Source organism: Oncorhynchus mykiss, chromosome 20, assembly GCF_013265735.2.
Source record: "Oncorhynchus mykiss isolate Arlee chromosome 20, USDA_OmykA_1.1, whole genome shotgun sequence".
Classification (NCBI taxonomy): Eukaryota; Metazoa; Chordata; class Actinopteri; order Salmoniformes; family Salmonidae; genus Oncorhynchus; species Oncorhynchus mykiss.
Genome location: NC_048584.1, coordinates 35598914 through 35609825, shown reverse-complemented (window position 1 = coordinate 35609825; position 10912 = coordinate 35598914). Strand labels below are relative to the sequence as shown.

Genomic DNA, 10912 nt, shown 5'->3' with positions numbered 1-10912 from the left:
TAGCCAATAATTGACATGTTATTTTTCAAGACATGACTGGGTATTTACAGTAGTATGACACACATTGGATACTTATATAAATATGTTAGATGTCATTCTACATGCTTTTTGTCCTCAATGCATTTGATGTCCTCTGAAAGCCCATCAGTATATCAGTGGTGGTTGGGATGAGGATGGGTGTCCTACAGACAGTAATGATGAATAGGAGTCCCCGGGAAGCAGAGCGGATGAGTGTTGTCTGAGATCTATAACAACCCCGAAAGAGGTGCCAAATTTCCACTTTAAGAACCATTTAACTGCAGACAAAACAAGCCATTTGTTCCCACAAACTCTGTTGGTAATCTGGAAGACACCAAGGCTGTATATGATTGAGTGTGTGCCATCCTTAGAGCTCATCTCCTTGATTTGTGGTGTAAACAAAATAACAATTGTTTGTTGTGCCACAGAAATCCTGTGGGTACAGGGCACCATTTCTGAAATAAAAAAAACAATTCCCAATGAGTATCTCTCAAATGTGACAGCAGAAGGATAGCTTGAGGGCCCAATCCTTCCTCTGGAAAGAAGGGTACAGATTTTAGCTGCAGGCCATTTTCAGAACTTACCTGATCAAAATAGAACTTCCCCAGATGCTCCGTTGTACAAAATCCAAAAGCTGACAAAAAAATGTTGAACATGAGAAATGTTCACTGTCATTTTACTGTTTTCTTTTTCTTTTGTATTTCTTTCCCTATATATTGTTTACCTAATACCTATTTTTTACTTATTAAAAATTGCACGGTTGGTTAGGGCTTGTAAGTAAGAATTTCACTGTAAGGTGTGAAACAGTGAAAGACCAGGGAGAGAGAGGGAGGGTACTGGACGTGCTTTGATGTCATGACAAAGACCATGCAAGAATGTCTACACCTATTGTATTTGGCGTACGTGACATACTTTGATTTGATTTTTAATGTTTTGCTGTTAAAATTGCAGTGTTGCTGGCAGGGCCAAATAATGACAGGCTATCACACATTTGTTCAAACATTTGAATAAGTGTACCAAATCCCGATTCATACATTACGTAACATAAATATCAAGTGAAATGATCCTGTCGTTAAGGGGTCAAGTGCTGAATAGTGTCATCACAAGCTATAAAGTACTTTCTAGGTGTCCTTCATGGTCATTTAGATGTTTCATCTGTACTTATGGCCATTTACCCATTGGAGCACTAACAGTACATAGCATTTTCCCTCCAATGTTAATTGTGAGTGAAGGGTAAAGAGATAAAGAACAGTGAAAGACCAGGGAGAGAGAGGGACGGTACTGGACGTGCTTTGATGTCATGACAAAGACCATGTAAGAATGTCTACACCCATAAAAAAAAGGCTCAGTACACAGGTAATGCGTTTCTAGGAGAAATGTCAGTATTTGTCTTAAGAAAAAGTGAAGGCATCATGGAAAAAACTAACATGGGTTTTGTGTTAGAAAGGTGTTTGAAAATGTTGAAGAGGGTAAAGTATACTCATGATGACTGTAATGGGTTTGTAGTGGGACAGAGAATAACAATTACACCAAGGGTTATTTTGGGTGGTCTGGGCTCCATGAAAGAGTAAAATATTTAGTGTCACAGCCGGACGCCCTCTGCATAGGCAGACAAACCAGCAGGACAGGAAGAGCAACGAAAAACACCACTACCGAGGCTGCTCAACAGGACTGTAAATATGATTTATTTATTCACCAGATCGCTATATAATGCTCAAAAGTATTACAGTGAGCTCACACACAAAAAATTAAACAGCATAAAAAAAGACAACTTTATAACCTCCACCACAACCGAACAGTAAGAAGATTTCAAAGCAAGATCTAAAAAAAAAAAAATCTGATGGCACCTTAAAAGTTTGTCACAAATACATAATCAATAGTTTTGACTGACATTAATTTGATGTCATTAGAGTCGAAAATGAGTTTGAAAATAAGTTGACCATTTGTTTAACTTCCCATTTGGTGTGGATGGATTCAAATATGAAGTCATTCATCGTTCTGTCTCAGGAGAACCACCTCATTTAGTCCTTTTCCATAGAAACAGGCTGCGGATTGCACTTGTGGTCTGGATAAGTATGTAACAGTTAGCCTTTAAAACTAGGCATGCAATCCCATACGACCATGCTTTTAACAGACATACAGTACCAGTCAAAAGTTTGGACACACCTACTCATTGAGGGTTTTGTGAAGACATCAAAAAAAACTATGAAATAACACATATGGAATCATGTAGTAACCAAAAGGTGCTATACAAAATCAAAATATATTTTGGATTTTAGATTCTTCAAAGTAGCCACCCTTTGCCTTGATGACAGCTTTGCACACGCTTGGCATTCTCTCAACCAGTTTCATGAGAAATGCCTTTCCAACAGTGGAGTTCCCACATATGATGAGCACGTGTTAGCTGCTTTTCCTTCACTCTGCTGTCCAACTCATTCTAAACCATCTCAATTGGGTTGAGGTCGGGTGATTGTGAAGGCCAGGTCATCTGATGCAGCACTCCATCACTCTCCTTCTTGGTTGAGTAGCCCTTACACAGCCTGGAGGTGTGTTGGGTCACTGTCCTGTTGAAAAACAAATGATAGTCCCAATAAGCCCAAACCAGATGGGAGGGTGTATCGCTGAGGAATGCGGGGGTAGCCATGCTGGTTAAGTGTGCCTTGAGTTCAACATAAATCACTGACATTGTCACCAGCAAAGCACCCCCACACCATCACACCTCCACGCTTTACGGTGGGCACAACACATACGGAGATGATCTGTTCACTTACTCTGCGTCCCACAAAGACTTGGCGGTTGAAACCAAAAAAATCTCAAATTTGGAGTCATCAGACTAAAGGACAGATTTCCACCGGTCTAATGTCCATTGCTCGTGTTTCTTGTCCCAAGCAAGTCTCTTCTTATTATTATTGGTGTCCTTTAGTAGTAGTTTCTTTGCAGCAATTCGACCATGAAGGCTTGATTCACACAGTCTCCTCTGAACAGTTGATGTTGAGATGTATCTGTTACTTGAACTCTGTGAAGCATTTATTTGGGCTGCAATTTTTGATGTTGGTAACTCTAATAAATTATTCTCTGCAGCAGAGGTAACTCTGGGTCTTCTTTTCCTGTGGCAGTCCTCATGAGAGCCAGTTTCATCATAGCGCTTGGTTTCTGCGACTGCACTTGAAGAAACGTTCAAAGTTCCTGACATTTTCCACATTGACTGACCTTCGTGTCTTAAATTAATGATGGACTGTCATTTCTCTTTGCTTATTTGAGCTGTTTTTGCCATAATATGGACTTGGTCTTCTACCAAATAGGGATATCTTCTGTATACCACCCGTACCTTGTCACAACATAACTGATTGGCTCAAACACATTAAGAAGGAAGAAATTCCACAAATTAACAAGAAACACCTGTTAATTAAAATGCATTCCAGGTGACTACCTCATGAGGCTGGTTGAGAGAATGCCAAGAGTGTGCAGAGCTGTCATCAAGGCAAAGGTACCTTGAAGAATCTCAAATATAAAATTCATTTTGATTTGTTTAACACTTTTTTGGTTACTACATGATTCCATGTGTTATTTCATAGTTGATGTCTTCACTATTATTCTACGATGTAGAAAATAGTAAAAAATAAAATAAAAACCCAGGAATGAGTAGGTGTCCAAAATTTTGACCGATACTGTATACAATCATTGGCAAGAATACCAAGTACATGATGCTGCTCTGCAAAGAGCTTAAGAGGCTCACTAGCAGATCCCACAACAGGTAAATGTCACTGACTGAACAAAGCCATAAAACGTAGCTTCCAAACCATTTAACAGTACAAAGTCCTAATAAAATGTGGGCAACAGACCATGTGTATGCTGTACATCATTAACAACGTTGGTATTCTTAACTCAAATGAAGCCACCTTGTGTGACTGATCATAAACTTACTGTAAGTTCATTCGATTTTTACTCACCTAAACCATTAAAGGGATAGTTCGTGATTTTAGCAGAGGCTCTTTATTTACTTCCCCAGAGTCAGATGAACTCATGGAAGTCCGGTATAAAAAGGACTTTAATAGGTAGTTTCGCGAGCCAAGGCTAACTAGCGTTAGCGCAATGACTGGAAGTTTACGCAAACAGCTAGCATCCAGTCATTGCGCTAACGCTAGATAACAATTGTGCTAATGCTAGTTAATAACTTCCTTAAAACTGCACACAGGTACATACAAATGGTATCCACTAGTTCATCGGACTCTGGGGAAGTAGATGGAGGGCCTCATTGCCAAAATCCTGAACTACTCCTTTAAATGTGTTGAACCCATGACATCTCCAATGATTATGAAAAATCAAGGTAGGTACCCTCCATAAAATTCACCATAGAAAACATATCTCTTTGAACAGCTAAAAATGTCCCATTTAATTAATTGGCATCAATACAGGAGTCTGAGGTAATAATGATTGAAATATTGGTATTCCTATGAGGGGCTGGCTAGTGAGGTACATATTTGTATTTAGTATTACAGAAAATGTTCAATGTTTTTGCTGTAAATCTATATATAAAATCGATACTTCACCAATGAGGAAAAAAAAATATTAATAAAAAGCCATTTATTTTTCACACAGCACAGGCACATACCGGTATGTATACCCTTCCATCCTAATAAAACCTTAATAAATGAACCCCTGAAAAAACAAACAATCCCTGAATAGAACCAAAAACACACACTAAAAGGTCTCTGAACAGTGGTTGTAAAACTCGAGCTGATAGCTCCAGTGTGTTGGAAGGCTGAGGCAGGCACAGCAGTGTTTTAGGCTAGTTAGATAACATGAGGCACGCTCAGTCGATCTCTGGCATGCACCTGCAACATTTGGCCATTCTGCTCTGCTTCTTGGGTTCCCTGAAGCCATCACTGTCCCCTGCGTCCAGCAGTCCATCCTGGTAGTTACCATACTCAGCAATGGCATCCTCCACTCGTGTGATGTAGAGCCAGCTAATGATCACGCCCAAGAACTGCAAACACAAGGAGATTCAGAGACGGGAAATAGAGTCTTGAACTACACCCTTGTGAAAGATGACCTTGCTTTAGCAAGCACTAGTTCAATGTCAAATCAAATTGTATTTGTCACATACACATGGTTAGCAGATGTTAAAACAAGTGTAGCAAAATGCTTGAGCTTCTGGTTCTGACTGTGCAGTAATATCTAACAAGTAATCTAACAGTTCCCCAACAACTATCTAATACACACAAATCTAAAAAGGGGTGAATGTACATATAAATATATGGATGAGCGATGGCCAAGCGGCATAGGCAAGGTGCAATAGATGGTATAAAATACAGTATATACATATGAGTAATGTAAGATACGTAAACATTATTAAAGTGGCATTATTTAAAGTGGCATTGTTTAAAGTGACTAGTGATCCATTTGTTAAATTGGCCAGTGACTGGGTCTCAGTGTAGGCAGCAGCCTCTCTGAGTTAGTGATGGCTGTTTAACAGTCAGATGGCCTTGAGATAGAAGTTGTTTTTCAGTCTCTCGGTCCCTGCTTCGATGCTCCTGTACCGACCTCGCCTTCTGGATGGTAGCGGTGTGAACAGGCAGTGGATTGGGTTGTTATTGTCCTTGAGTATCTTTTTTGCCTTCCTGTGATATCGGGGTGCTATAGGTGTCATGGAGGGCAGGTAGTTTGCCCCCAGTGATGTGTTGTGCAGACCGCACCACCCTCTGGAGAGCCTTGCGGTTGAGGGCGAAGCAGTTGCCGTACAGCCCGACAGGATGCTCTCGATTGTGGATCTGTTAAAGTTAGTCAGGGTTTTTGGTGACTAGCCACATTTAATCCTCCTGAGGTTGAAGAGGTGCTGTTGCGCCTTCTTCATCACAATGTCTGTGTGGGTGGACTATTTGAGTTTGTCGTTGATGTGTACGCTGAGGAACTTAAAACTTTCCACTTTCTCCACTGCTGTCCCTTCGATGTGGATAGGGGGGTGCTCCCTCTGCTGTTTCCTGAAGTCCATGATCATCTCCATTGTTTTGTTGATGTTAAGTGAGAAAGATTGGGGTACTTTGGATCTACAGTGCATTACCAACCACTGCCTTTTTTCTTTGGGGGAGGTGGTTGTCAATAAGCAATTTGTTCTGTTTCACATCATGACATTTTGTCCTTGATACAAAATACATTTAAAAAAACGTACAAAAATTGTCTGAAGCATGCATTTAACCAAAAGCACAGACCTGAGACAGACGAGAGCTACAATGATCTATGAACAGACAGCCACAGCTTGTGCTGATTCTAGAGCTTAAGCTACATTATGTTCTCTTACTGCCAGCAGCCTCTTAGACGGTATCCTTGTGGGTGTATGTTGAAAGGATTCAACATAACATCAGTAGAAGTGCTGTAGCCAGCAAGTACCGTCAGCTATATCATTTTAGTTTCATAACTCATTGACTGAGGGGTCTGAAACTCAGACATAAGAAAAATGTCCCCCAAGTCTTGAACAGATGGCTAATCAAATCTAAGGCTGTCTGTCCACTTGTTCAACCTTGGCCTGTTTCAAATAAACAGCTATCTGACAACTTCTAGAAAACGATGTGCAGAAGTCCATGTGTTGCTGTGATTCTGGATGGCCAGATAGCGAGCAACAATGACAAGAAGCTGCCATGTGAGGAATCGTAGGTGCCTCGTTTCAGCTAGTTTTATCTTGTTGTTGATGTCTTGCTTTGAGGTGTTTTAACTCAAATTCGCTAACTAGCCACCAATTGTAACAATGTATTTGAGAGACAAGTGCTGATTTGTGCAAATGTGAATTACATTTTCATTGTCAACAATCTAAACCAACCCTGTCTGTTTAGCCCCATAGTCGCGCATAAAACGGGTTTGCTGCTCAACAACTAACCCGTCTATGAAAACCAACCTCATTTTATCAGACAGTCTCAATATATAATGTACAGTATGTGGGAGGATTGCTCAAATGACTAGATTACATTGAATGATTAATCCTATGTGGCAACATCAATAAAGCATTAGTAGCTCAATCGAAATACCCTCAAATCAATAACATATGGGATCTCAGGGAAAGACTTCATTTGACGACTCACTTTTGCCTACATGTACTATAGCTTCAGGTGGTAGAGATCATCATTTATTCCCAGAGACAGGCAGCCACAGCTCCTTCCAATCAATAGAAAGTGAGTAGACAATGGACTTATTGATTAAAAGTGCCAGTCAGATGACTTAACCCTTTTTACAGCCACTTACTGTGAAAAATAGCTGTCTTTAGTCAATACTGTCTTTGGTCAATACTGTCTTTAGTCACTTTAGTCAATACTGTCAATACTGTCTTTAGTCAATACCCTCCAAGTTGTGTTCCCTCCAATGCTACATGTGATTGTAAATATGGGGAACCATCTACAAGGCCTTCAGAAAGTATTCACACCGCTTTACTTTTGCCACATTTTGTTGTGTTACAGCCTGAACTTAAAATAAATTCAATTTAGATTATTGGTCACTGGGGTTTACCATAATGTCAAAGTGGAATTATGTTTAAAAACATTTTTTTTTTACCAGTTAATTCAAAATGAAACAACCCTGAAATGTCTTGAGTCAATAAGTGTAGTAAAAATAAAGAAACCCTGTAATGAGTAAGTGTGTCCAAACTTTTGACTGGTACTGTATATATTTAAATGTGATGACGTTGAATCAACGTTGAAAACTGTTTGGATATACTAAAAGTAAGGGAATATTTTTTTTTAAATTCACCCAACTTTTAACCTAAATCCAATGTAATGGTGACATTTTTTGTTGTTTTGACTTGAATTCAGGTTACTTGACAACTCAACCGAATGTAAATCAAAAATAGACATCTGATAGACAAATGACATCTGTGCCCAAGGGGTTGTGTTTTGAAAGGAGATCTGTAGTATTTTCTTAATTGGCTCAAAATTATGGGGGAGGTGAAAATGTAGCGGCCAATAAAGAATTCTAATGATTTAATATTTAAAACAACAAAAGTCTCTCTCGATAAACTTACAATTGTATTTGCATTCATTGTTTTCAGAGGAACAGATTGCATTTGGACACATAATTAACATGTGACGTATTCTGCCCTTCACAACAAAGTCTCAAAGACACTGACGCATACAATTTTCATACTTATTGGTAACCAAAGAACAATCTCCATCTTTAAATATCTACAAATGTGTATCCTTGTAGCGCTCTCCATCCCTTTTTCTACTAGATACAAGTGGTAATATTGCTAATAAAACATAGCTAATTAACAGGACATTTTATGGAGCATGTGGTGAAGCAAGGCTCGTGGGACCATTATGAAACACCTTCTCATCTGCATCTTCACCTTCTCATCCGGAGAAAATGTTCCTTCCGGACTTAAGTGCCTAACCAATCACAGCTATGGTAGATGAGCATGTAAGTTACAAACAAGGAAGCCCTTCAGGTTCCCTTACTCATCAAGGTCACACTTCAACAGAGAGGCTTCAACATCGAACCTACATGGACAACAATAGATTTCTTCAAGGCATTCAGCCCAACCTCCCTTACCCTAAAACGGCCTCATGATTAGTTCTCAGCTGTAAGGGTGGAACAAGTTATACACTCATCGAGACTCACTGCTGTGGAAATACTGCTCTGTCTCGGCCCGTCTATAAGACACTGTGGAAAACAGCAAATTTAAGCTATGTCTCCATAGGGAATTCATGTGTATGGGAGATAAACCAAATATGTATTCTATGCAGTGGAGAAGCATTCCTAACTAGGAGACCCATCCAGCATGCCAAACACCCTCATATTCCGAATGTATATACACAGCGCATTTGGAAAGTATTTAGACCCCTTGCCTTTTGCACAGTTTGTTACATTACAGCCTTATTCTGAAATGGATTACATTTTAAAACGGCTCATCAATCTAGACACAATACCCCATTCTGACAAGGTGAAAACAGGTTTTTAGACATGTTTGCAAATGTATAAAAAAATGTTTTTAAACAATACCTAATTTACACAAGTATTCAGACCCTTTGCTATGAGACTCTAAATTGAGCTCAGGTGCATCCTGATTCCATTGATTATCCTTGAGATGTTTCTACAACTTGATTGGAGTCCACCTGTGGTTAATTCAATTGATTGGATATGATTTGGAAAAGCACACCACTGTCTATATAAGGTCCCACAGTCGACAGTGTACGTCAGAGCAAAAACCAAGCCATGAGGTCGAAGGAATTGTCCATAGAGATCAAAGACAGGATTGTGTCGAGGCACAGATCTGGGGAAGGGTACCAAAATATGTCTGCAGCATTGAAGGTCCCCAAGGACACAGTGGCCTCCATCATTCTTAAAATAAAGACATCGTTTGGAACCACCAAGACTCTTCCTAGAGTTGGCCGCCCAGGCAAACTGAGCAATCGGGGTAGAAGGGCATTGGTCAGGGAGGTGACCAAGAACCCGATGGTCACTGACAGAGATCCAGAGTTCCTCTGTTGAGATGAGAGAACCTTCCATAAGGACAACCATCTCTGCAGCCCTCCACCAATCAGGCCTTTACGGTAGAGTTGCCAGACGGAAGGCACTCCTCAGTAAAAAGGCACAAGACAGCCCACTAGGAGTTTGCCAAAAGGCACCTAAAGGACTCTCATGGAGCCCTGTTTCATAATATTACCTTTTGTCCGAGCTGCTTGCCGTAGTTCTGAAGTAATTGCGAGAAGAAAAAAAACAGGCCTCATTTCAGGGCATTTTTCACCCTGTCACCTCCTATTAGTTACATTTGTGCCAACAGCTAGAATAACTCAAAAAGCTCTTAATACGATCTGAGAAACTACGCTCACAGAATTTGAAGGTGTAAATTCAATGTTGCACATTTGTCCCATTTTCCCTCTGTCCTTGATAATATGGACATGGAATTGGAAACCAATAGAAAGTGTCTAATGTGCCAATCCATGACTTGTTCTGAGAGGCTGAGTTTAGAAACTGATAAGGAGGATGCATCCTCCTCTCTAGTGGAGATATGAGACCACTATAGATGAGACCATTATAGATATAGTTGAAGTCGGAAGATTATATACACCTTAGCCAAATACATTTAAACTCAGTTTCACAATTCCTGACATTTAATCCTAGTAAAAATTCTCTGTCTTATGTCAGTTAGGATCACCACTTTATTTTAAGAATGTGAAATGTCAGAATAATAGTAGAGAGAATGCTTAATTTGAGCTTTTATTTCTTTCATCACATTCCCAGTGGGTCAGTAGTTTACATACACTCAATTAGTATTTGGTAGCATTGCCTTTAAATTGTTTAACTTGAGTCAAACATTTCAGGTAGCCTTCCACAAGCTTCCCACAATAAGTTGGGTGAATTCTGGCCCATTCCTCCTGACAGAGTTGGTAAATCGGAGTCAGGTTTGTAGGCCTCCTTGCTCGCACACACTTTTTCAGTTCTGCCCACAAATTTTCTATAGGATTGAGATCAGGGCATTGTGATGGCCACTCCAATACCTTGACTTTGTTGTTCTTAAGCCATTTTGCCACAACTTTGGAAGTATGCTTGGGGTCAGTGTTCATTTGGAAGACCCATTTGCGACCAAGCTTTAACTTCCTGACTGATGTCTTGAGATGTTGCTTCGATATATCCACAATTTTCTTCCCTCATGATGCCATCTATTTTGTGAAGTGCACCAGTCCCTCCTGCAGCAAAGGACCCCCACAACATGATGCTGCCAACACCGTGCTTCACGATTGGGATGGTGTTCTTCGGCTTGCAAGCCTTCCCCTTTTTCCTTCCCCCAGTTGTTGGAAAAATGACTTGTGTCATGCACAAAGTAGATGTCCTAACCGACTTGCCAAAACTATAGTTCGTTAACAAGAAATGTGTGGAGTGACGCTAGGCCAATTGTGCGTCGCCCCACGGA

The 10912-nt window shown here is 40.1% G+C and overlaps 1 protein-coding gene across 2 annotated transcripts in view; it reads right to left on the bottom strand.

The window, feature by feature from the left end:
- Nucleotides 1-4585: 4585 nt before the first annotated feature.
- Nucleotides 4586-10912, bottom strand: part of LOC110499410 (tetraspanin-15) — a 33987-nt gene continuing 27660 nt past the window's right edge. The window contains exon 8 of one of the 2 annotated variants that reach the window (XM_021576540.2): nt 4586-5005. In XM_021576540.2, coding sequence (XP_021432215.1) covers nt 4832-5005 — 174 coding nt within the window. In that variant the 3' untranslated portion in view covers nt 4586-4831. The remainder of the gene's footprint in view (nt 5006-10912) is intronic. The other variant, XM_036956257.1, reaches the window with a different exon arrangement.